This window comes from Eupeodes corollae, chromosome 3 (genome assembly GCF_945859685.1).
Source record: "Eupeodes corollae chromosome 3, idEupCoro1.1, whole genome shotgun sequence".
Classification (NCBI taxonomy): domain Eukaryota; kingdom Metazoa; phylum Arthropoda; class Insecta; order Diptera; family Syrphidae; genus Eupeodes; species Eupeodes corollae.
Genome location: NC_079149.1, coordinates 126,505,574 through 126,532,544, shown reverse-complemented (window position 1 = coordinate 126,532,544; position 26,971 = coordinate 126,505,574). Strand labels below are relative to the sequence as shown.

Genomic DNA, 26,971 nt, shown 5'->3' with positions numbered 1-26,971 from the left:
CATCTGTCATTATTATTCATCCTTATTCTTTCCCCTTCAAACAATCACATTACATCATTTTTTTACCATTCTCTTTTTCTTTCTTGTCGATTTCAGGGACATTTAAACACCTGCAAGCATGACGCCACCCAATGCCCAAACAAGTGTGGCGCCCAGATTCCCCGCATCATGATGACAGATCATCTGCAATTCACATGCACCCAACGTCGAGCCAAATGCGAATTCTGTCACACAGAGTTCAGTGGTCAAGGATTGGAAGAGCATGCTGGCACCTGCAGCCAAGAGCAAATATATTGTGAAGCCAAATGTGGGATGCGCGTGCAACGCGGCCGAATGAACATTCACAAGGCTAAGGATTGCATAAAACGTCTGCGTCGTTGTCCCCATTGCACGAGGGAATTTTCTGCTGATACATTGGCCCTGCATGGAGCTCAATGTCCACGTGCCCCCATCACCTGTCCGCAGAGATGTGAAGTGGGACCGATTGCCCGTGGAGATATGGAAGGGCATTTGAGGGACGAATGCAAGGCTCTGGCTATATTTTGTACATTCAGAGAGGCTGGTTGTCGTTTCAAGGGCCCCAGACATCTGCTCGAATCGCATTTGGAAGCGAATGCCGCATCACATTTGTCTCTAATGGTGGCCTTGTCTTCGCGCCAAGGACAGCAAATTCAAATGCTCAAGTCGGCCGTTGCCAAGCTCTCCACAAACTACACAGGAACGCTTCTGTGGAAGATCACAGACTGGTCGGCAAAAATGGCTGAAGCTCGAGGAAAGGATGGTCTCGAGTTAGTCTCACCACCATTCTTCACAAGTCAATATGGCTACAAGTTGCAAGCTTCGATGTTCCTCAATGGCAACGGACCTGGCGAGGGCACACACGTCTCAGTCTACATCAAGGTTTTACCCGGTGAATATGATGCTCTTCTAAAGTGGCCTTTCGGACACTCGATCACATTTACGCTCTTTGAGCAAGGGGCTCACAGCGGCCAGGGTGGTGTAGCCGAGTCATTCATACCCGATCCAACTTGGGAGAATTTCCAGCGACCTTCAACCGAAGTCGACCAACTCGGCTTTGGATTCCCCCGATTCATCTCCCACGACTTGCTCCACCGAAGACCATTCATCAAAGAAGACACCGTATTCCTACGGGTTAAGGTGGATCCTAGCAAAATTGTTGCCGTTTAAAGAGAGAATAATTTTATATTATAAGAATTTAGATTAAGAAGTTTCCCCCTAAAAACGCCCACCAGAGTTCTTCATATGTAAATACTGTGTATTTTTTCGAACTTGAGCTCATTGTAAATAATTTAGAAAAACAAGTTAAAGCTTAAAAAATAAGCTCTTCGGTCGAGTAGACAAAAGTCAGCTACTTTTCGCACTGTTAAGAGTTTATAATAGATAGATGATAGTTTCGATCAACGAGACAACTCAGGGGTTCATTTAAGGACCTGAACTGTTTTTTTTTTTTAATTTTAATCAATTTTCTTAAATAAATGATATTTTTGAATGAAAGAAATTAAATAGAATAAAAGTTTTCAAACAAAATTCCTCTACTGCTGGAGATAAACCAAAGTATATAAACAAAAGAAAAGAAAATTAATCAAAGACGGTGCATTTTGTTCTTCTCTTTTTCGTTCTCAATCTTTGTATAAATTTTAAAAAATTAAATGAAAAGAGAAGCGCACTCGCATTCAATTTTTCGAATTTGTTTTTAACTTTTTTTTAAAGTAAGTGTATATTGTTTCCTTTTTTTTAATTTGTTCAAAAAATGAAAAATTAAATTTTATTATTTATAAAGAGAAAAAAAACAACAAAATATTCAAAATGTAAATAAATATTGTCAAGAATATGAATGATGAAGATGAATGTTAAAAAAGCAACGATTAATAAAAATGTGTTTCAAATATTTTCTCGGTACACTTCGTGTGCGGAAATTATCTTTGTAGTCATTAGTTTTATAAGTTTTATCTTTATATTTTTAGAAACAAAAAATGATCTTTATTTTGTCGTTATATTAAAAAAGAAACAAAGAAATAACAACGCAAACATTCATTTTAAATGTATTTTATCAATAAATAAAAAGAAAAGAAAAAATATTAAAATAGTCTTAGACTTAGAAATATTATGGTTAAATGCATAAGAATTTTATAAATAATGAAAATAAACGTATCATGTCATAAGGATAAATTTTAAAAAATATTTGTTTTCTATTTTGTATTTTATAGATAAAAACTTTGTTTTCGAAGGGTAAGCTTAAAATGCAATGACATATGATGGAGCAAAAGTCATTAAGAAGCTTTAATTTCTGCAAATAAACGTAAATGTCAATTAAAGTTTGACATTTGTGATGAGAACAGGTACAAAATATCAGTCAACCAGACATAAATGTTAAGGTTAAGAAAACATAAGAGACTTCGTTAGCAGTGAACTGAATTATTTGAACGTACATTTTGACCAAGGCAAATAGTTAGTTTTTCAAGTGTCATACAATATAAAAATAGCAGTGCTTTCCAAATAAAACAAAAAGGCCTTCAATTACAACAGTATAATATATTTCATTAAACTTCTAACAACAAACTAAAATATTTTATTCATAATAACAGAAAATAAGTACTATCGACGTTTTACCGTTAGCTTTGTCATAGAAAAACCGTTTTTTAAATATATGGCTGTTCAAAAAATTAGCAGTGCATGACAAAGTACTAGATCTATTACGTAAGAAGTAAGGAAAACTCTAATAAGTTATATGCAAGTATACAAATAATGTTAGCTTACAATTAGTACTTTGTTGCATAACCATTGTTTTTTATGATGCTTCGCATCTACGTGGCATCGAGCATAATGGAAATCGTGATTTTGACGTATGCTTTCTGCCTTGTTGGTATACCCAAACTAACGGCATTTCCTCTTCAGCACAAGCTAACATAACCTCCGAGAATTTTCACATACTCGGTTGCATCTCTTATACTCCCGATGGGATTATTGGGACCGACCTCGTAATATGAAAAGTAAGCCCATATCATAATTTTCCCTCCACCATACTTCACTGTTTTAATAGTGTACCGTGGATCGTATGCTTCATTTCAGTGACTTCGCACATATTGTTGACGACCCTTGGATCCAAAAAGGACGACTTTACTTTCACTGCTCCATAGAACATTCCTCCATTTCTCTTTTGCTTTAACAAACTCCATTATCTTTGCCACATACCTTTTCGTCAAGAATGGTACCTTGCGTGGACTTTGGGCTGGTAACTTCGCTTATAAAAGACGCCTTCGTATTGTGACAGCGCTAACAGACAGTTAAAGTCCATTTCTTATTTTCCTAGAGCCTATGGAAGGGTTCTGTTTTGCTTACTGAACAATTTTTCTGTCAGTTCTTTCAGTAGTCATCCTTTTTGGGCCAAACGGTTTTGGTTTATTTTGTAATTTTAAGGCGTTACTGACCATTTTTGCTGAGCAGCCTAGGATGTCTATAATATTTTGGTAGGTTTTTCCCTCCAAACGCAGTTTTTGAATAAGATTTCGAATTGTTTCGGTGCAGTGTCTTTACCGTCCCATAGTTTATTTTTGAGCCAATATTTTTTTATTTTGTATATACTAGTATGGTAAAACTTCTTAAAATTTTAAATAGTAAAATAATTACTTACTTTTTATTTTACTTACGTAAGATGCAAGCAACATGTTAATTATTTTTTTAAAGAATTTCCGTTCTTAAAATAATTGACAATCTAATAAAATGTGATCAGAACTGCTATTTTTATGAACACAACTGTAATTGTCTAAAAAACACTCCTCAGGCTAGCTACAAGTAAATCACGATTGGTATTTTGCATCGTAAAGAAATATTATTTATTCTTTTCCAATTCGACAAGGAACCCTGTTACACACAACATAAAATGGAAAATAAATAAATCATAGTGTAGTAAAAAAGTTCAGGGGCCCTACTCTATAATGCGTTTCGAAAGCAAATATTTTCGAAAATGAATATTTTGTAGTTTATATTTCTAATGCGGATAAGAAATCTAGTACTTACTGAATAACAAATCCGTATTCGGATTTTTTGTACCTGGCAATTCGTTTCCGAATGTCATTAGCGTTAGAAGGCGAACATTTTGTTTCTATACCAAGAGAGGCAACGGATTCCAATTCGAAGGTCGTTTTTAAAGGACACAAACGAAAAATTGTGCTAAGTTTTGTGAAATAGATACAATTTAAATAAGTAAATAATAATTTTATTCAAAATTTAAGCAAATAAATTTCATAACCGCGAATCATCAGCGAAAAATGTGATTCGACACACCTCATGAGAAATACTTCGAGGCTCGGCAAATCTATTCTTTAAATAGAAAAAGTACTTGATGATTGTATTATTCGATTTTAACATTTTACAGAGTACGATTATCAGATTCAAATCCGATTGGCTTTCGAAACGCATTACAGAGTAGAGCCACAGCTTTCAGTTGTATGACAAACAAGATCAACTGCCATTTTGACATAAGAAGACTTGACAGTTAGGGAGATTTTTCTTAAGTATCTTTCCAGTCAACTTTCCAATAAAGTTGCCTTAATTGGAAGGCAACTTTTAGGCACCTGGCCAATCAGATATTAGAAACTTGCCGGACTTTCAATTACTTATGTATACGAGTATGTTGTCCGAGCCCAATGACTACTTGCAATATTTTTTTGGGGCGATTTATTTAAAAATTTCGGTTTTGTTTGTTTTAATCAAATCAGAAATTATGAGGATGATCCGCTTGGAAGGCTGTTAACGGAACTGTTTGATGACATTGAACTTTTTGGTGACTACTGGTTTGAGCAAACAAATAAACGCTTAATTTATACAAAATAAATATTTTTACAAAAAACGGTAGAAAAGAAAAAGAAGAAAAATGAAAATTACAATTAAAATAAAAATGCCTCGGGAGTTATAGCACCCCTGTTGTGGTCGGAAGGGATAAGTGCGACAAAATTAAAACAATCCAAAAACTCTTAGAAATGTTGCTCTGTTGTACGGGAGTTGCGGGGGGGGGGGGGGTATCGTTACCATGGTATGAAGAATATTCTCGAAGCTATTACAATGGCGGTGCCTTTTGTATTGACAGCTGAGAAAAAAACCTCATACTTTTAGCTTAGCCTAACAGGATGTGCCTGAAATTGACTTATATGTATATTTCACTTAGAGAACTAAAAAACACTTTTTGGGCTATAAAGAAGAACTACAAAGAACTACGAGGAGTGATGGCATTCCAGCTAAGTTCTATAGAAATACAATAGAACAAATCAAAAAATACATTTAAAGAATGGTTTGATACGTCTGCAGGTGTACCACAGGGTTTTAAGTCCTATTCTGTTCGCCTTGTACATTGATTATGTAGCTGATATTGAGAAGGGGGGGTGTAAACTTTGCGGGAGAACTGATTAAGGTTCTTTTTTATGCGGATGACTTTGTGCTGATATCAGAGATAAATCTTTTTCTTTAACTTAATAAACCGATTACAAACGTATTGCAAGACATGGGATCTTCTTATTAACATATTGAAAACGAAAATCATGATTTTCAAGAATCGATAGAGCGAGGAATATTACGGAAAGAAACTATGCTACTTTGTAATGAACGGATAGGTCTGTTGACCGAATTTAATTATTGTCATCAAACTTAAACTTTGGCAAACATGCAAAAAAAAAAAGTCTTGAAGCTAAATTGTCATTCAATACGATGTTGTCGAAATTATTCGCAATTCCAAATATTGATCTAGCCTCTAAATATCAAGTCTTTAACGCTACTGTCAAAACGTATACTATGTGTTATGGGATGCAGACGTTTGAGTCAGCCCCATTGAAGAATTTGAAGCCCGTAATCTATTCAAATAAAAAAACCTGAAAATATTTTCCATTGTATGGTAAACTTTCCTATTGTACAAGAAATTCGAAGGTTATACTTCGATTTCCTGAAAAGTTTCCTGACGTTAAATAGTCTTTACGATACATTAAATGGCCCCTGTATCCAACAAAAGGAACCGCAGCATTTCGGTTCTTATAAAGAGGATGCGTTAAAAAAATATCATGAATAATGTATACTTAAATAAGAACTAAATAAATGGGGTACGTTCGTAGATAATAATATTCTTACTGTGTATTTTATTTGTGGACACTTACTTTTTGCAATTTTTGAAAAATAAAAAATAAATATTAAAGCTTACGTCTATTTCCCTATAATCAGATAACTTATATTCTTATATTTTGTTATTTAGTTTTTAAACTAATCATAAGAAAAGATCACACAGATATATCGAAGATCGGTTTTATTCTAAGTAACATTGAAAACCGTAATTAGAAGTGAGATTTGAATTTTCTTATCTTCATCATTTTTTTGAAAACTCATCAAGGATTTTTCAAAAAAGGATTGATTATTTCGTTTAGAATGAAAATACAAATTTGTTAAAATTGATCAATTATAAAGGAAATACAGTGGAATTTGAGAAGTATCCTCTCAAAATTAGGTTGGGTTTACTTATTTTCCGCTTTTACTTTATTTGAATTCGTTATTCGCTCATCAAACATCGCATATTATAAACGGTGTAACAACCGAAGCTCAATTCTATTAAAATTCAAGAGACACAAAAATGCGAAAACGGTATACAAATGCTACATAAGCGAGAAATTGCTTTCCTGACATTAATGAAAATACGAAGTTCTCTGTGATCTAAGAAAAAAAAATTGTCCAAATAAAATCAAAAAGTTCAATTTGTTTGTCAAATGGAAAATTATAACAACTCAATGAACACATCCATGGATATACTATTCAGTTATCAATCGCAAACCAACATCGCTATTTTCAGCCAAATTCGATTTCCCAAAAAAAAATTGTATCCGCAGTTGCTCATTCGCAAATGTTTTATTTTATTTTTAATTTGGTAGACTTGTCTAGGTTTCAGATAATAAAACAAAAGGCCTCCGTCTCCTCTTTTGACCAAGTTTTTTTCTTGATGCTATATATTTTAAGAAAGAATTATATAATTTATAATTTTAAATAAATGGTAAGTTACCTTTTTTTCTGATTTTCCATTTGTACATCCATCTGCATTTGTTTTGTAATTTTGGTTTTGCTTTCGGATAAGTTTTTAACATATTGGGGTATGTTCGTAGATTTGGTCAGTCGGAGTTCATTAAATTGAAATTCTTATAGGTGGCCCATTTATATGTAGGGTCGAAAGATCGAAATTGAAATTCGTATGTGACTTTTGAAGTTTAATTTTGATAATATGGGTACTCATGGAGCCACGTAAATCGTCAAAATAAATAACCTTTGCTTAACTTTATAACGGCCATTTTTGGTAAAAAGTGGTGAACTCCGATCGAATCGCATCGAAATCTATAAAATGTCAATTTTTTATCCGAGTTTAAGTTTTATCCGCAGCTGCGTGTTGTATTTGTAATACATGGAAGCTCCTGCTGTAAATACGGATAGCTATGCCAAAAAAAAAAATATTCCTAATAATGTTTAAAAAAAATTGTTTGCATTATGAATCCGGCCAACAAAAAAAATGCATTACTAAGATAAATAGGAATGAAATTTCAAGTTTTAGCACTTCAATTCAAAAACCGCTGAGAACCTTAAGGCTTTCTTCAAAACAAATTATTCTGGGACATCATTTGGAATTTTCTAAGGAGAAAAATTAAGACAAGAAAATTAGACCTTTTTGATTCCTATTTTTGTGTGCAATTGAAAACAAATGAATCATTTTTGTAAAACCATTCCCGACCGAGGTTTCTTTTGTTCCTTTCCGAAAAAAATTTAAGGACATTTATAATTTTATTTTTTAAATTATAAATTGAAAAATACATCAATATTTAAAATTTTTAAAAAATCATCAAATTAATTTTATTATTTTTGAGTTTTTCCATTAATTTTGAAAAACAGAACACCCTCTGAAATACTTTGAAAGTCTTGGTCTGTCTGTCTGTTTCTGTAGACTATTATAGACTGTATATAGGTAAAATCAAATTTTCACTTTTCAAATTGAGAGCCAGCCAAAAACTAGATTCCTACCGAAGAGATACTATATCCATATCCATTGCTATGTTAACGTTTAGGTCAAATCATTTCCGTACACAATTTTCATCACAATCTAAAAACACCATACGACGTATCCATTCCGAATTCACATATATACACTCCATATATACAAACATAGAAAATGTAGACTTGTTTGTATGTGTATGATGTTATTTTGCAAAATTTCTAAAACACTATGGGATGCTGGGGCTTTGCTACTTTAGCTGAACTCCTGGTTCTCTATGCGAGTTCCCCAAAAATAACTAGACCAAATTGAAAACGAAAAAAGGACCCGGGCCAAATACCAACCAAATTACTAAACAAAAATTTCAAAGAGGTACAAGAGTGGTACCTCAATAATTTAGTTTTAGAAAAAGTTTTAGATGTAGTACCTATGTACGTAGCTCTTCCATGAGTAAAACACCTCACCTCACTTCACTTTACTTCTCCAACAACGCCACCTATGGGTAGTGAAGTGATATGCCTCTCATAGGTCACAGTCACAGTCGAATTTGATTTTTGTTCTTGTTTTTGTTTAGCCTAAACTTTCTAAAGGAGGGGTGTGCTCTGCATCTGCACAGCGCACATTTGCTTTTTGAGATAGATTTTTTGGTTGTTTTCTAAATTCAAAAAAAGCTACACAACGAAGTCGCGAGTACTTACTGAGATTTTGAATTCAAATGTTTATTTGATTTGGGGAAGTGAAAATATTTAGTGATAATTTCCTTTACATGACCTTTTTGTTTTATGCAATAAAGGTAAGAATATTTTATGATAAGTCTTCAGTTGAACTCGAGGTACATGACCATGATTTACTTTCAAATGGAAATGGAAAGATGAACAAAATTGATGGGATTTTCATGAATCCTGACAAAAAAATTAAATCCTTTTTGGCACTTTTCCAGTGTTTTTCTTAGAGCAAACAATATACATACAATAAGTTACAGCGATTTCAGTTCTAACAAAATTTATATGAGGGGGAAGGGTTTTGTATCATAAATTTATATTTAACATGAAAGATTGAACAATTTGTTAACTTCCGACAAATTTTGATGAAACCCAATTTAAATACTTTTTATTTTCGACATTTGGCATTTATAGAGTCGAAAGGGATTTGTATATACCAAAATTACATTTTTGGCAACTTTTTCTCGGCTTGTTAACACCATCAGATAAACTCCAAAATGGTAACAAAATACAGATACCTACTTCAAATTTCAATGTGTTTTACCCAAAAATTTACCCACATTTTTGTAAAAATAACACCTGTCAAATTGACCACAGCTCAAGTCTACATAGAACGCCATCTATCGGGTTATTATTATGATCGCAATACAACACCATCTTTTATTTATCTTTTTTAATTCTCCTCGCAACATGCACGGAAAACCTCTTTTATCACAATGAATTTTACAATTATTCGAAATTTTCGAAGCTTTAAACACATTTTCCATCCTTACATGCAATTTTTTTCAAATCAATTTTTGAGAACCTTTCGGGAATTTTCAGTTTTCTACGAAAAACGCCCAATTTTCTAATTCGAAAAGTTATTCTGGAATAATTAAACATAACATATCTATGAGAAAAATTATTTTTCAATTTGTTCTGGTTTTCTTAAATTTATTTTCGCAAAAACGTTCTCCTGTCAATTACGAACAACTGGAACAAAATATAAGTGAAATTGGTACAGTCATTCTCAATTGATAAAATAATTATTTATTTTTCATTATTTTCGTATGTTTTAGTTTTTTTTTTAAGCTTTAATATAAAGATAAGGACTTGCCATTATGTTTTAAAAATAATTTTGAGTAGGGGGTTGGTTGATTATGATCACTCCAAATACGAAAATTTAATTTTATTGTTTAACGTGTTTACATTGCACCAAAAATGACCTTGATTGCTGAACAAAATTTTCTTGTCAACATCGGGATCAGTAACCGTTTGTGTTTCGTAGGCCCGCAAAAGTAGATCCTTCCACAAAATCTTCCATAAAGTAGGAGGGCACAGCTCTAATTTAAAGCAGAACGAGATGCGAATAAATTTACATAATTTTCCAACTTTCTGTTGAGGAGTAAGTCTATTAATTATGAAATCAAGTGACAACTGTCAAAAAGAACAGCTCCGAAAAAAGTATTGGGCAGGTTCAGAAAACGTTAGGGACTTCATTCTTTGAACGTAAATTTTAACCAAAGCAACTAGTTAGTTTTTCAAGTGTCATGCATTTCAAATTCAGAACTTAACTCCACAAACCTCTATTGCAAGTTCATAGTACAAACACTACCAAAATCATTATTGTTTACAAAACACTCCTCAGACAAGCTACAAATCCATCATCTTTTTTATTTTGTTTTGTAAAGAAATATTAGTTATTTCTTTTTCAAATTTACAAGGAACCTTTTGACAAAAAGCGTTAAATGAAATTAATTATATTTTTCTTTCGTAAGAAGACAACAAAAAAGTCCTACAAATGCCAATAAAGGTATCATAGGGCCAGTCTTAATAAAAATACATCATACCGAATTTAAGTTCCATGACTAATATTTTCATCTGAAAAAGATTTATGACACCTCTTTGACATTCGGACATTCGTCATACGAAATTTAGCGATCCTTCTAAAAAGGATGAATTTAAATTTTCTGTTTTAAATGTTGGGTTTCTTCTAACCGAATTCCTCTCATTGCAACAATGTACCTACATAAGTTCTTATGAAAATTTAAGTAATAACAACATTTTGTGACAAGTATTCATATTAAACATTTCCCAAGTGTTTTGATGTCCTTAGTTCAAATCTGACTTTAAAACAGATCTACCACATCTGGTTTTTAAAGGCAAATAAACGTAATGTAGCATTTTCAAAAGGGCGTTCTATAGAAAAGTGAATTCTTAAAATTTGTGTTGCTTTCTTAATAACATCAAAAAAAATTCTTTGAAATCTTTGTTCAAATATTATTTAACACAGTTTATTGATACGTAATCCGTCCAGATATTGTTTTAGAATTCAATCGAAATTTCGAAGTCCCCAAAAATGTATGAATTCTTTTTTTTTTCAATAAAATGTGTATTCATTTTCTAAATCTATAGCCCGGCACGAGTACGATAACTTTGGCGCCGAGATATAATAACGGTTTTTGGTAGAGGGGCTTAATACAAGCATTTTTTACTATGGGAGGGGGGGGTCTATCTCCCCCCATTTAGGCGGTAGGGGCAATTTAAAAAAACATGTACTTTAAATGGAAAAAAAATAATTAAAAAATAACGGTAATACTTACAATTAAGTATTATACCTTTTTTTAAAGCCAACACTTGTGTCTAGTAGCTTGTTTTTAAATCAAGTCAAAACTATGCATAGTTTGCGAAAAACACTGTTTTAAACTCAAAATTTGGTAAAAAAAAAAGTTAAAAATATGGTTTAGAGTGTAATATTTCAAAACTTTTAGATTATCTACAATTTTTTTTTTAGAATACATTGCCCTTATTTATTTTTGATCGAAAACTGAAAACTAGATGATTTTATGTCTTTTAGTTTTTGAGAAAATTGAAAATAACCACAACTACTATTTTAATTTAATTCTTTTTTTTTGCTTCAAAAATCTTATTTTGATAGTAACAATGGTAGGTGCAAGTTTGGTTGTATGCAACAGTGGGATCCGTAAGGGGGGGCATGCTGCCCCCCTGCAACCCACCTGCTTGGGCTCACTATAGGATTTGGGGTGGGTGCAAGTTGGAGTGCGTGCAAAGTGAGGAGGGAGCAAGGTTCGGTGAGTGCAAGATGAGGTGCATTCAAAGTTTTTTTTGCATTTAAATAAGCTGAATTAAAAAATAATTGATATTATATACATAAACATATGTACATATATGTCATGTCCATTTCAATCTCTTTTTTTCTAAATATACCGTTAGGTACTTGACAAAAACTTTAACATTTAATATATTTGAGCATAAAAATGTATTGCATTATAAAAAAATTTGCATTACCTTTACAACAACACAACGGAAGCAAATTCTCGTAGTTTCTTAACATGCACATATGTTTATGTCATACATAAATATGCATATAACTATGTACACACATATAATGCAGCCATAGTAAAAAGTATGTACCTATATAGTTAGATCATAAATAACAAGAGGAAGCATTTGATGTTTAACCGTTTTTTTTAACAAGTTTGGTGCAGGTTATTGTTTACCAAAGCCATTCTCCATTTAACGTTTGAATAAGTCGGATTCCCTTTTTAAAAATGGCGGCTAAACATCCACTTCTTCACCCAAAATTAAATAATTTTTCGATTTTTTGTTCGTTTGGGGATTTGGTATCAACAAACGAAAAAAGTTTCGCGTTTTTGGAAGAAATCGGGTTAATTCCCTCCAAAACGTCTACTCCACCTCTGTGTTGTGATATTTTAATGACCGTGGAAAATTCAAAAAGATCAAAGTTCGGTTGGTTTTGGCGATGTTCAAAAAAGGGCTCAAAAAGAAAAGGTGACAAAACTTGTAGAAATACAATCAACCCATCAATAGGAACATTTTTCCATGGCCCTCAATGTCGGCTAGAGATAAATGAAGTGCTTGCTATAATTATCTCTTTTGTGATTAAAATGCCTGTAAACATGGTTTTCCAGGTAATTAATTAAATCTTAAGCAACAATTTAAGGATTTTGTTTTAAATATTTTCGTAAATTCTCAAATTAGCAATTAATCGCTTGGCGAAATCACGACAATAAAGATAAATTAAGTAAATCTACCATCATAGATTACTATAATTATTGTCGGGAAATAGCCGAAATAATATCCTCCCATATTGATATTAATATTGGCGGTGAAGAAAAAACGGTTCAAATCGATGAAACATTTTTAACGAAAAGAAAATACCACAAAGGCCGTGTCACAGAACAGATGACAATTGTAGTGTTGGGGCTATATTGCAAAGAAGATAAAGTCGGACGTTTCTTTAAAGTCAATTCCAAATGTAGGGAAGATTTGTGGCCTTATATTCATAAATATGTTAACCCCAATACAAGTCGTATCTGTACCGACAGCGCACGCCAATACATAGGTGTTGAAAAATTATTCTCCAGTTCTACTAGTCATGGCGTAACAAACCACAGCAAAGGCGAATATGTCGACAAAGCCGATAAGACTAACACAATAAACGATCTAGAAAATCAAAATAAACTTCTGAAAAAAACAATTTTATGCCGCAAAACCACACTCCACATCCATCAATATATGGCACTTTTCTTTTATAGAAAATATTGCCTTGAAAAAAAATATAAAGACGATTTGAGATCCCAAATAATGGAATTCTTACTAGATATGAAAAAAGTATACCCATGTTTGGTTAATGGACAAGAAAGTGTAGGTCTGCAACTAAAGCACTTCGACCCTCCCGACGTTTGCAGTGAACACCTAGAAGATGTGTTACCGCCAAAACAACCACGGCTCTTGACCATCAATGACGAACTTAACGAACTCCACAGTGACACTAGTACGGACGATGAATTCATTGACGAGACTTACATACCTTCAACACATTGAAAATTAACGTGACTATTTTTCAATAACTCCTGACTTACTTAAAAACTAACTGGCTGGGACGCGGAATGCAATGCAATTCTACCTCCTCGTGGTGCATTCTGGGTTATGCTAAATGAATTGCTTTACTTGACTCACAAAATGACCTAATCTTTAACAATTATCCTGAAAGTAAATACCAAAAAAACTCTTTAAAAAGTAGTTTTAAAAACCCCAAAACCAAAATAAAACAACAATCACATATGTAGGTATATACGAAATTTCTAATGCAAACAGTAAGATGCAACCCCCCTGCTTGGGCTCACTATAGGATTTGGGGTGGGTGCGAGTTAGGGTGGGTGCAAGGTGGAGAGGGTGAAAGGTTCGGTGAGTGCATGCAAAATTTCATATATAAAAAAAGTAATTTAATTGAAATATTTTGTTTTGGTAATTTTCAATTTTCTCAAAAACTAGAAGACATAGAAACATCTAGTTTTCAGTTTTCGTTAAAAAATAAATAAGGGCAATGTATTCTAAAAAAAAAATTGTAGATAATCTAAAAGTTTCGAAATATTACACTCTAAACCATATTTTTAACTTTTTTTTTGACCAAATTTTGAGCTTAAAACAGTGTTTTTCGCAAACTATGCATAGTTTTGACTTGATTTAAAAACAAGCTACTAGACACAAGTGTTGGCTTTAAAAAAAGGTATAATACTTAATTGTAAGTATTACCGTTATTTTTTAATTATTTTTTTTTCCATTTAAAGTACATGTTTTTTTAAATTGCCCCTACCGCCTAAACGGGGGGAGATAGACCCCCCCCTCCCATAGTAAAAAATGCTTGTATTAAGCCCCTCTACCAAAAACCGTTATTATATCTCGGCGCCAAAGTTATCGTACTCTCCCCTATAGCCCTTATCTTTAATATTCAATTTAAATATATTTGATATTCCAAACAATTTTCGAAAAGTCCTCATTAATTATAATTATTTAACAAACACTGAACCACTCTATTTATCTGTTCTTATAACGAATCCATCGTCTGAACAAGACTTTCTTGTCAAGTTTTGGAAATACAGTTGTGGAGAACTAATTAAAAACGATTTTACCAACTCCTGGTAACACCGTTTGGTTGATCATGAGAGATGACAACCAACATGAAAACTACCGCTATTCCTTCTTGCATCTCTATTCTAACATAAACATCAACTAACAAAGTTATTGTACAAGTAACTTGATTTAAATTGGTTAGCTATTTGATAAATTAAAAGATAATGTATTGACCAATGAATATATACTTATGTGTATAGGAAAAATTAGGTTTTCCTTCGGCTTTTTTGGTCACTTTGATCGTGGCAATGAAACAAGGTTGTTACATGTTGATAAATTGTATACTATTTCTATATATATTTTAATTGGCGATATAATTAAGAACGATTGATTTTTTGTTTTATTATTCCCTTTTAAACGTAAACATTTGTGAGTAAGTTTAATAATTTGCTTCAAAATTAACTGAATTACAAGTCCTCCCTTTGTTTTAAGACCTTTGGAAGATTAAACCTTAGGAATAATGAAAACTTGTCATATAAGGAAATTTTAAAATAAGCTTAATTGCTCCAAAACGATGGTTTTCAATGCCTTTAATAAAGGTATGTTTGGTTTGTAGGGCAGAGCAAAGTCTAAGTTTTGCCCACCAATCTTATTATTGTTTTTTCCATCCACTGCAATTTTATTTAGATGTTTTATGACTTTTGAAATGATACTTAGAAGAAATTTTATATTTTTCGAAGATTTAGATATTCACCCTTATTATGAATTTCAACTGGAAAGTATTTCACCCTAATCGCGCAAAAATCTAAAATCTTGTTTGAGATAAACCTGAACTAAAATTTTACTCTGAATTAGAAACAAGATTTCGAATAGTTTATAAAAAAAGGCTGAGATCCGCCCTTACTGATAACTATCCCATTGATTCTCTTACAAATTTGCAGCTTTAATGTTATTTTAATGTATAATGTATGTATATAAAAACTCTACCTAATTGTTACGTTCAATCTCGTCTTGGATAGATGGATTTTTAGATACCTTGTTGAACTAGTTGGATTGTAGCAGTACTGAGATAGCTGTCAAAAAATAAAAACAACTTTCAGCTGTTCACAAAAAGCAGAGAAACATTTAAGCTTCGAAGTCAAAATTTTCATATTTTTTAATTTTATTTCTAATGCCTTCTCATCAAAAATTGACCCGTGTTCTCGGAGCTGGCCCTTTCTCTCTCTGCACTCTTCCAAGAAGAGCACAATAGATTTATGTTCCCAACCGTAAAACAAGGGAAAAGAGTGGTTCTTCTTTGGGGTTTTAAATCATCTGAAAGAATAACTCACCTTTCTTCAACGACCTTATTTGCTTGTTTCCACAAGCTGTCCGCCTCTGTCTGCTTTTATACATAAAAACAAAAAAGTTAGATGTATTTATTTTCACAAGATTAATATTTATGTACCTGTAGGTATTTTGTTCTACTTCTAGAACAGGATGAGGATCTTCAACTTCAGAATGCTGGACACTAGACTGGAGGTAAGACCTAGCAAATTGGTTATCAACAAAACAAGAACAAAATAAGTCAATTTTGAAGTTTAAAAAATAGATCATAATTACCTATAATGTTCAGAATATATTCAAATACAACTTCAACTAACATTATGTATCTTTTTGTTTAAAGACCAACAAATAAAAAAGCTGAAATCAATCTTTTAAGTTTCTTGAAATACAACCATGTATTGAATCAGCTGTTCTGTCAGATGCCTACATACTCCAGAAATTCTTGGATACATTTGGATTTTTTTTGACATCTCAGCTCTTTTTGATCAGCTGTTATTTTACACGTAAAACACTAACAAAAAGGTATCCGGATACCCTATTTGTCTGATATTGAACGCAGCCAATGTGTTTTGACCAAGTGTTATCAATTATATTTTTTGTATAACATAAAATAAGTGTCAAGTTAGCATTTGTCTTTGTCCTCAAGATATTTGAGTTGAAAGTCAGTTTTTATTATTTTTAGTAATTTTTTATTAGGTTCTTATTCTTTGTACACCAATCTGTCAAATCAATTCCTAAAATTGCACCAAATGTCAAAAACGCTATTCTTCGTTGAATACAGTTGTAGGTTTTTCCATTGGTAATATCAGATATCCGTTAAAAAATAATTTTGTTTAGTGGCGCATGGAACACGATTGGAGCTGTTTTTTTTTATAATTGTATTAGTAGAACTTTTTGTACTTATTAACGAGTTTCAACGAAACAATTTTTAAAAACTTTGTTAGTATTAGTTTATTGCAAAAAAGGGTGTAATCGCCGCAAAATTTAGATCTAGATTTGATCTTAAATCAAAAATAAATTAACTTATTATGTCCCATGGAACGCAGAAACAGGAGAAATTTCTGTTTTGATGGACCTGGATCAAAAATAAATTGATTTATTTTATCGATAGAAAACCCCATTAGTTCGAAAGTAGATTCATTGTTTTTTTTTTGTAAAATAGTTGTACTGACAGATATTTTTTTAATTAATAAAAACCTGGGTTGAATTTTTCTTAAATGAGGTCGATAGCATTATTGGTTCGTCAGATATTTCTAGTAAACCAAAAAGTTAACTTTATTTAAATGTCTATAGAAAACAAACGGCCAATTCATTTTTGTATCTTGATTTTATTGTCTACCAAACTAAATGAATCTGCTAGTTTTTTGATATGACCAATAAAAAAAGGTTTACCTATGTACATCTCTTAAAAAACTATTGATTTCGATTGTAGAGACATTGAAAAGTTGAGAAATACCAATATTTTCAAATCGATAAATCTGACCGATTACAATAACTGTGTATGAAAAGTACGAAACATAATCAAACATTTCGGAATTTAGAACGAAATTATAGCTCATAGAGAAATTTATCTAGAATCAATGTTTTGAAGGTAAATTATTTTTATACCTACAAATTCAAAATAGAAATTGTTCATTCTGAAGCCTTTAAAAAGGGATGTAAAAAGTCAATTTATAGTGGAGCTAATGCTCCTATGCATTTATAGTGTCATAGTGCATGTATCTTTTAAAAATGAATGTTTAGGAATGTTTGCAAACTCCCATCTTGTCCTCGTCCACATACATCATCTTTTATGTAACTTTTCTTTGTCTTTCCATTTTTCTTTGCTTAGTTTTCCTTAATTTTAAATTAAACTAAGCAATACTTAAAATTTCCTTTTATTTTCACTTTTTTTCTTGTTTGCGTATATTTATAAGATTTTAAAGATCTTAAAAGTTAAATATAAATTTCCAATTCCATGAGACATTTTTAAGGAATTAGATGTCACCACATATTTGGTTCTTTTAGATTTTTCTCAAACAGAAAAATTGTATTCATTTTGTATTTTGTTCTCAAAAGATGCATAATTATTTGTTCCTAATATTTTTGTTGTACAAAATTTTAGATGGAACAGCCATTAGAACTTAAAACTACATAATAAATTGTTAATTTTCTTAGCTTATTTTTGTTTAATTTACTGACTACTAAAGAATGAACTTGTGTTGACACTCGAACTCAAGCCCAAAGTGGAGGTACTTTTCTGTGATGCCTCAGCTGTTCGTTGATATCTCGCAATGTGATCCAATGCGTGAGGTAAAATTGGTCGAACACTATGAATCTCAAACAAAGTTAAATTATCCAACTTGGCATAGGTACCTTCGCCCTTGATAAATGCATCAATCGAAGTACGTAGTTTGGATTCTCTTATATCGTAGATATCCTTGATAATAGTTCGAATCTCCTCGCATTTGGGGACATCATTGGGAGCTGTGCTGAGAATTAGTTGGGCTTCAATCATGTAGTGTTCACTGGGCATTTTTGTGAAGAATCTAAAAGGAATCATGGTAAATGAGTTTTAAGATAAAATTCTATGTGGGGCTCACCTGGAGCGTTTTTCTTCTTCTTTGATTTCCTCGAGCAACTCCATGTCCATCCACATTGGTGGGACAATACGACATTTTTGTTGTTTACGCAAATGAATGGCCAACCAGAGAGGGACATGAACTGGTAATCCAGCTCGGAAGGGTCCAATGCTTCCAGAGATCAAATGAATGGGATCGAAGGTGAAATTCGGAATTACACCAATTGTTGTTTTTTCCCCGATGAATTCAATTACATTTGGATCCATTTTTGTAAGCAAACAATGAAAAAAACTAGTGAATAAAACAAAATATTCGCAAAAAAAAAAATATTTTTAAAATTAAAAACAAAAATATAATAAATTGCAACTGGCGCCAAAATAGCAGCTGGAAATATGACAGCAGAAGCAGAACTCGATTCTTTTATTTCGAGACTCGTTATTTGTTTGTTTGATTTGAAAATAATTTTTTAATTTAGAGTTCTGTTTGCTTTACCAATATTAATTTATCTATGTTCTGTGCGAATTTTTTAAAAAGTAAATAATTTGTATGTGTATTTGATTTTCATTCTTAAAATAAGTGAGAATACGTCACGTTCAATTAGAAGAATCTCAAATTGTACTGTCTTCACAGTTATGAATAAAAACAGAGGAGCTTTTTTCGAATAAACACACAAAATTTGATAAAAATTCAACGAAATCTCACAAAATGTTCGAGTTTTAGCGAAACCTTAAAATTTAAATTAATCTGAAATTTCAGAGATATCTGAAACCTCAAAGAACTCTGAAAATTCAACGAAATTTGTAATTTTCTTTCGTTTTGCTTGTTATGTAGTTTTCTCATGGGCTAACAAGCCCGTTAAAAACTTTCTTATTTCTCTGCCCTAAAGATCAAATAAAAGACTTAATTCAAATTGTTTATAAATTTCAAAAATTTTATTTAATAAATCACAAAATGAATTACATTGGAAAACCATTTGAATGTCTTCGAACTCGAATTGATCGAAACAATCTTTTTGGATCAGAAATTAAATTTGTTTCACAATAACGAGTAACCAAAGTTGTGAAGATCAATTCTGATCCATTCTCTTCGATAATGTTGTCAAATCCTGGAGACAGTTGTTGTTGTTGTTGCTGTGGATTCTCATCATCGTCAGTAATCGAAAAATTTAAAATTCTATCTAGAATAATTTGTCGTTGTTCAATTTGATCAAAATCTTCTTCTGTCGTGTTCACTTGGTCTGATTCTAAATTTTGAGCCATTTTTTCTTTATTATGTTGAATAAATGTCAATAGTTTTTATAATTATAAAAGAAACTGAGATATGTTTTTATTTTCAAAACTGTTAACACAATATACCATTCAAAAATAAATTCAGTGGTTTTAATCCTTTTTTTCTGGCTGCATAATAAATGTATGATAGTATTTAAGTGCTGCCAATGTTAAATTTTTGGTCAACCATGATTGCTTTTACTAAATAGTAAAAAGTAATACCAAGTACCCTTTAATGACTAGTGAATTGAATAAGTTTGAAACTTTGCTAAGTAGATGTCAAAATTTACTTCAGTACAACGTGTGTTTAAAGTTTTTCGTCGATGTTTTTCTAAAATGAATGAAAAGAGAAAAAAGATGTATGGCTATATCTCACACTAAACGGCAGGTGTATGAACCAAAATTAAGTGATGCCAACATTTTAACTAAAGTGATATTGCAACGGCAAGAAATATCACCACCGTCTTGTTGTAAAATGTAAGGAATTTAACCGAATTTGTTGGTTTTTGAGTTGGGAACATGAAGTAAATCATTAGAACAATTGAAAAAGTTCATTCGTTTTTACCTTACAGAACGTCATTTCCAATTGAGTCGGAAAGTAATATTGAATTTAAAATTATGATTTTCGTTTCTTATGATAATTCAAAATCGAAATTCTTTTTCTTCTGTTTAAACTAAACATGTCATAAATAAAACAAGAATAGCTCAAAAACCTTTTTATATCACCAAAATACGCAGATCGGCTAAAATATTGCCTTTCTTCGCCATTCTTGCATTTTTCTGCTTTTTATTTAATTTTGTTAAGTAGTGTCTAATAATTGGTTTAGCATTAAAACAAATGCGAACATTTTCGCACACCATTCAGAATCTTTAGTTAAAAAAAACAGCTTTTTGACGATTCAAGAAGAGTGGCAAAACTCTTCAAGGTTTGTACTCGAAAATAGTTCACATAACTTGCCTCGCTCACGGTGTAAACAGAGTTTTTGAAAGCATACGCAGTCACTACTCAAAAGTTGGGTCCTTCGTGTCGAACTTGAAAAAAGGATTTTTGAAGGATCCATCTCGGATTGCTATTTTTAAAAATATGGAACCTGAATGGCCACTGCCGCATCAACCTGTAAGTTTGTTTGAAAATGAATTTGAAGTCGTATTTTTGAATTTACATTTAAACTAGTTTTTAATTCGATGAGGGTACTTGATTTGAGACTATTTTGCTGGGATCAAAAAAATCGTCAGTGCTCTCGCAGATGATGCAAGCACAAAAATTAATTGAAGATGGAGGACTGCAAGTTCAGCTGGCGTACCTACATTAAAGGCATTTTTAGGTTTTTAGTCGATCCGAAAATCATATTTTCAAATAACTACAAAAAACAGGTATATTTTAGAGTCTGTACCTTATCTACTTATAATTCAGGCTAACAAGATTCTCATAAAGGAACATCAAATGTTAAAGTACTGCCTGTAAAACATTGAAGAAATTAAAAAAAAGCTACAGGGTCCATTGCAGAGGAAGTCTTAAAGAAGTTTACTCCCGTTTTTAATGGAAACACAGGGCTTAAAACGATTGAGCAGATACATTCTGTAATAAACGGCGAAGTGGATTCCAAAAGTCCAGAAAACATTAAAGTGAAATAATGTAGAAAGTTTTAGATGACCACCATTCGTTTTAGCTGTTGTTGAGAGATCATTTAGCTCCTTCCCAGTTCTTCTAAGAGACAACGGAAGAAGATTGCTACCTCAGAACTTTAGAAAATCTCTTGGTAATCCCACTATAAATAAAGCCATTTTTGTTTATTTTCCTAGTATTGTTTTATAAATGCATTTTCTTTGCCTTGCCTAACCCTGCTTATTACAAATTTTAAAAACTGAACAGTGAATAGTTTTTGTATTTTTTTAGAAAGCTGTTCTCCAGCAATTTCTAAATAGTTCGACAACATCTTGCTTATAAAAAACAATCTTAGTTTTTTTGATTAAATTTTTCAGTTTAGTCTCTAATACCTGTGGCATGATGGTTAGTGCGTTGGATGCTAGAGGTGTTGGGTTCGATCCATAGAGGAAATATATATACCGAATTAACATCCAAAGCCTTATGTTCAAATGTCCCTGCTTTGTATTTCGATGGCAGAAAAGACGGAACTCTTAGTGTCATTAAAAAGGGTACTAAAAGATACAAAAAATTTTGACAGAGGAACATATTTCTATCATAAAGGAGCCGGAATCTATATTTTTAGGATACACGACACCACAGCAGGGTACGGCAAAAGGTATAGAAGCATCCATTTTGTCACTGCTTCAAGACAAAAATATCTCACTTGATGACTTACTAGCTGTTGGCTGTGATGGCACAGCTACAAATACAGGCAAATTAGATGGTTTTATAAGAATAATAGAAAAAAGGATAGGGCGTCCTTTGCAATGGATAGTGCGTTTGTTTCATTTAACTGAACTTCCACTCCGACATCTATTCATAAAGCTTAATGGTGCAACTACAGGTCCTTCTTCGTACACGGGTGAAATTGGAAAAAAGCTAGATGGTTGCGAAAAGCTAAGTATTATAAAACATAATTTCATTCTCAGTACGCTGGCCGATTTGTCAGCAAAGGATTTAAGTACAGATCAGAAATACCTGTATGAAATTAGAACTGCAGTGATCACCGGAAATTTTCCATCTGACATAGCAAATAAAGCGCCTGGAAAGATGTCTCATGCCCGATGGCTTACGAAAGCGAACAGAATACTAAGTCTTTACAGCAAATCCATCGCAAAATTAAATTCATTTAGCTGAGTTTCTTGTAAAGGTTTATGCACCAGTATGGTTTCAGATAAAGATGCATTCAACTTGCAAGGACGGTTCAAGACATTTTTGGAAACTTATTGAGGAGTCTCGATATCTTTCTCCTGAACTCAAGCAAGTTATAGATCCAGTAATCCAGCGAAATACATACTTTAAACACCCTGAAAACATTTTGTTATCAATATAGCAGTACACTAGAGACTATAGATAGTACACTACATGTTCGGGAAGAAGAATTCTCAAAGCTAGAAGTACGACTCTTAAAATAAACGAGACACGAGTTTTTGGAGTCCCAAAAAAAAATTTGTATGCTTCATCATACATTGATATAATAGATTGGCAGCAGAAAAATTATGAACCCAAAGTTTTAAAAGATGTTCCTAATGACGAAATTTTGAAAATTATAAATTCAAGGGGTGAAAGAAACTTAACGTTTTTGAGGCTGCCTTGTTACACCCAAGCAGTAGAACGTTCTGTCAAAATTGTTGTGATGACAAATCTAGACAGGGTCTAATTCAAGCAAAAATAGCTTCCAGAAAATTCATGCCGAAATTTTAAAGCAAACGTGACTTTAATATTAATTTCAATGAACTTATAACATACAAAAAAGTGTTTAAAGTACATATTTAATTTGTATGTACATTTTTAAGCTGGTAAAAAATAAACAACTTTTAAAATAAATATTTGAACATTTTTAAAATAATTGATTTTTTTCTAAATTAACGTACTTTCAAACTCAATGTGCAGGCTGAAGAACGTACATAAGTAACATTTTTTTTTTCTCTTAAATATTAAAAAAAAACAACTTATTTAGCAATGTTTTATCACTATTAAAATTTAAAAAATGTCATATAGGAGTGACCCGCCCTAATGTATGGTCATTGTTTGTACAACTAAACTGAAACTATGGGGCATGGTTTCTTGAAAAATGTTCACAGATGGCAGTTTGACGCTTTAAAATTCCTTACTAGCCATTGTACCCAAGCGAGTACTCTTCATGTATTACTTACCGAATGGTGTCAAAATAATTGTACTTATTTAAAATAAGCTATTAATGTTCTAAATTAGGTACTAAGTAAAAACTAGATAAAATTTCCTACTTTTTACCAAAAAATTGTTATAGGTATTTCATTTGCTCATAACTCCAATAAACTTCTAAACTCCATACAAAAATTCTTTGTCCGGAAACTGAATTTTACCGTCCGGATACTTAGTCAAATCGACGTTTTTCTTAATTTTATTTTTTTCTAATTATTGCAGTATATTATGAACAAATAACAAAAATTATCCAATCACCCCAATTACCGATGTCGTCTCGTTTTTTCGACGTCTCTCGTTTTCACTGTCGTCTCGTTTTTTAAATGGCATTCCATAACTTCTTCGACGCGATGATTTTGTAACAGATTTTAAAACGATGAAAAAGTAACAAACATCTGTCAAAATCAAAAGAAATTGAAATAAAGTTTCAATAAAAAATCATTGTTTAGAGCTCGAATGCGGTTTTATTGATTTATTGGGACCTAAATAAAGAGGATATTAAAATGATAAGTATCGAAATGTATTACAGCACAAGTAGTGAAAGTGAAGATGAAGAGGAAAGAATTCTGAAAGAAAAATTTATTATAAGAAGAAAACAGATACGGCACAACTCAAATCCATTCGACTTGCCTGATTCAAAGTGAGTTCACATTTTTATCCCAAAAGTTGCTTTTAAATAAAAATTGTTTACGTTTTAACAGATTCAAGCAGTTCTTCAGACTGACAAAAGAAGCGTTTAAGTATTTGTTGGATGAAATAAGTGATAAAATAAGCATTCGACATTGTTCATCATCAATTCCAATTATATTGAGGCTCGCAGTCACCTTAAGAATTTTAGCTGAAGGAAGTTACCAACACGGCGCCGGGAATGACTTTAATTTGGGATTAGCTCAACCAACAGTTAGCAAGTTTTTAAAAGAAATTATCAATGTCATAGAAAGACATATTTGCCCCAAATGGATTCGCTTCCAAATGACACCGGCTGAAAAATCAGAAGCGAAGCTATCCTTTTTTAATAAGACGGGATTTCCTGGTGTCATCGGATGTATTGATGGCACACATGTGCGAATATTCACGCCCAAAAAAGAATTCCAACACTCTTACTACAACAGAAAAGGTTTCTATAGCCTCAATACGATGTTGGTAAGTATTTTTTTTCTTTTTTCTAAAAGCAATTTTTTAATTCTAAAATTCAGATTTGCGATCATAAAATGCGTATTCGGTATGTTGATGCAAGACAACCAGGAGCTAGTCACGACGCAATGGTTTGGAGCTTAAGTGAAGTAAGGGGAATGCTGCAAGATAACTTCAATAGTGGTGAAACAAATAGTTGGCTTTTAGGTAATTGAAATTCTTTGATAATAAATCTTGAAAATAAAACACTCTATTTATCAAAAAGGTGATGCAGGATACCCACTCGAACCCTTTTTAATTACTCCTTTTCGATCCACGCAAGAAGGAAGCCCTGAAAGTGTTTTCAACTTAAAGCACGCTTTGACAAGAAATATAGTCGAAAGGACGATTGGTATTTTAAAAAATCGGTTTCGTTGCCTTCTCAGCGCACGACAGCTGCATTATAGTCCCGAAAAAGGAACACAAATTGTGAATGTTTGCTGTGCTTTACACAACATTGCAATCAATAACGGATACATAACAGATGAAACAGAAACAAATCCGTCAGACGATGTAGAAGTCGAAAACAGTATTCAGGACTTTAGTGACAATAACACTACAGAAGCTAGAATAAGAAACCAAATAATGAATATATTCGTTAATTCATAAATTTTCTTTTATTAAAAACTAAATAAACATTAAAAAACCAAAAACAATCAATTCATTTCACTAAAAGCTAAAAAAAAAAAAACATTTACAGAAACTAAAAAACTTCATAACAAAAATAAACTTTGGATAAGATTGGACTTGATGATTTATTTGAGAGATAGCTTCTTTTCGGCGATCTCTATTTTTTTTTTCCGTATTTCCAGGTCCATCATTTTTATTTTGTTTGTTTCTTTTCTTTGCGCTTCTTTTCTTTCCGTTTCTCTTTTATATATAAGAAGTTTTTCTTCTTGAATTTTGAGACGTTTTGCATCTCTTTTGGCCTTGTCCTCCTCTAATCGGTAACACTTTTTGAAGTATCTCTCTATCTCTTTGGTACATTTTTCTATTTTACCAAGGCTTTCGTTGATTCCATTCAAGGTAATATCCTGAACTACAGTTTGCTTTTGTAAAAGCTCTGCTCTATCTTGTTTAAACGCAGAAGCTCGAGTTCGTTTCCTTCCAAGGGTCTCATTCTGGGGTCTCTGATGTTGTGTTTCCCTCTTCAGAACTTCACCTTCAGATCCGACTAACGGTTCTTCCATATTTAAGACAATGGATTCCAAAAATTCCATCGATGTGTCTTCAGTGTGGGTTTGCGATGATGAGGGAACTGATGTGGCAGTTGCCAAGGAGTTAGGAAGCAAAATGGACTGCGATATACCAATAGCGTTTCCGCTCGGGTTTACCACTTTTCCTATATGCAATAAATTTGATACTTGTTCTTCCAGTGGAGATAAAATTTTAAGCTTGTTTGGACCTCCTCCAGTCGAATTTAATTCTTTCGCATTGTGTATCATTTTTTTTTTTACATTGTGCTTCATGTCGGCCCAAACCTGATAAAGCAAACATTTATAAAAATGTATATTAAAAAAAAAAAGTAATTCAAACCTTTTGCCAACCGTCTCCGTCTCTTACTGGAGGACCCTTGCTATTAAGCTGCTCCGCTATCGCAGCCCATTCCTTTTTAACATCGGTTTTTTGAATTCCCTTCAAAAAACCTCTCGCTAACTCCACGTTCCTCCCCATCAACTCGACGAGCGTCTCGAATTGATTTTGGTTTGTCAATTTCAACTACAAGTCCAACAAATGTTTTAATAATTATAAAATTTTTCAAAATAAATTCATTTAACAAGGTTACTTACTGTTTTGCGGCCTTCCATTTCTATGTCGGGATCGAATTTTTGAACGAGACAAATAAAGGTTTTTTTTTGTCGCCGTCGTATCCTTTCGTCGAACGGAATGCAGAATGACTGCATTCAACGTCGTTTGACGTTTACACACGACATCAAAACGAGTGTACAAGATCGAAAACGACTTATGGAATACAGATAGTGTCGTGTCGTTTTTTTCGAAGTCGTATTCGACATCGGTAATAGGGGTGAATATTTTTGAACAAATCAAAGTACTCGAGGTGGCATTGATAGCTTAACACCTATTCCTAATCAAAGTTAAAAAATACGTTAAGTGTCCGGATATTAGTGCCTTTAACGTACTTAATATTGCTTTTAATTACAACTGTCTAACAGGAAGGAAAATAT

General features: G+C 32.3%; 4 protein-coding genes across 6 annotated transcripts in view; 2 read left to right on the top strand and 2 right to left on the bottom strand.

The window, feature by feature from the left end:
• The window catches only part of LOC129951246 (TNF receptor-associated factor 4), a 69,618-nt gene extending 67,430 nt beyond the window's left edge, over positions 1-2,188 (top strand). For all 3 annotated transcript variants that reach the window (XM_056063327.1, XM_056063326.1, XM_056063328.1), the window contains one exon: positions 97-2,188. In XM_056063327.1, coding sequence (XP_055919302.1) covers positions 97-1,188 — 1,092 coding nt within the window. In that variant the 3' untranslated portion in view covers positions 1,189-2,188. The remainder of the gene's footprint in view (positions 1-96) is intronic.
• A 15,727-nt stretch (positions 2,189-17,915) lies between these two features.
• On the bottom strand, positions 17,916-18,885 carry LOC129950994 (probable DNA replication complex GINS protein PSF2). Its single transcript, XM_056062974.1, has 2 exons — positions 18,534-18,885; positions 17,916-18,479 (listed from the first exon to the last, which is right to left on the bottom strand). The coding sequence occupies exons 1-2, from the start codon at positions 18,776-18,778 to the stop codon at positions 18,125-18,127; spliced, it is 600 nt and encodes a 199-aa protein (XP_055918949.1). The 5' UTR covers positions 18,779-18,885; the 3' UTR covers positions 17,916-18,124.
• A 5,230-nt stretch (positions 18,886-24,115) lies between these two features.
• On the top strand, positions 24,116-25,426 carry LOC129950789 (putative nuclease HARBI1). Its single transcript, XM_056062707.1, has 4 exons — positions 24,116-24,132; positions 24,212-24,755; positions 24,809-24,953; positions 25,012-25,426. Exons 1-4 carry the CDS (start codon positions 24,116-24,118, stop codon positions 25,392-25,394), a joined length of 1,089 nt encoding a protein of 362 aa, XP_055918682.1. The 3' UTR covers positions 25,395-25,426.
• A 114-nt stretch (positions 25,427-25,540) lies between these two features.
• Positions 25,541-26,806, bottom strand: LOC129950788 (uncharacterized). Its single transcript, XM_056062705.1, has 3 exons — positions 26,576-26,806; positions 26,322-26,504; positions 25,541-26,266 (listed from the first exon to the last, which is right to left on the bottom strand). Exons 1-3 carry the CDS (start codon positions 26,687-26,689, stop codon positions 25,541-25,543), a joined length of 1,023 nt encoding a protein of 340 aa, XP_055918680.1. The 5' UTR covers positions 26,690-26,806.
• Between the last annotated feature and the right edge of the window lie 165 nt (positions 26,807-26,971).

Coding starts and splice junctions, on each gene's coding strand:
- LOC129950994 (XM_056062974.1), bottom strand. CDS start 18,778: ATGGATCCAAATGTAATTGAATTCATCGGGGAAAAAACAACAATTGGT. Junction 18,480..18,533: donor GAAGAAGAAAAACGCTCCAG/GTGAGCCCCACA, acceptor GATTCCTTTTAG/ATTCTTCACAAAAATGCCCA.
- LOC129950789 (XM_056062707.1), top strand. Junction 24,756..24,808: donor ATAGCCTCAATACGATGTTG/GTAAGTATTTTT, acceptor TCTAAAATTCAG/ATTTGCGATCATAAAATGCG. Junction 24,954..25,011: donor AACAAATAGTTGGCTTTTAG/GTAATTGAAATT, acceptor TTTATCAAAAAG/GTGATGCAGGATACCCACTC.
- LOC129950788 (XM_056062705.1), bottom strand. CDS start 26,689: ATGCAGTCATTCTGCATTCCGTTCGACGAAAGGATACGACGGCGACAA. Junction 26,505..26,575: donor AAATGGAAGGCCGCAAAACA/GTAAGTAACCTT, acceptor TTGGACTTGTAG/TTGAAATTGACAAACCAAAA. Junction 26,267..26,321: donor ACGGAGACGGTTGGCAAAAG/GTTTGAATTACT, acceptor TTGCTTTATCAG/GTTTGGGCCGACATGAAGCA.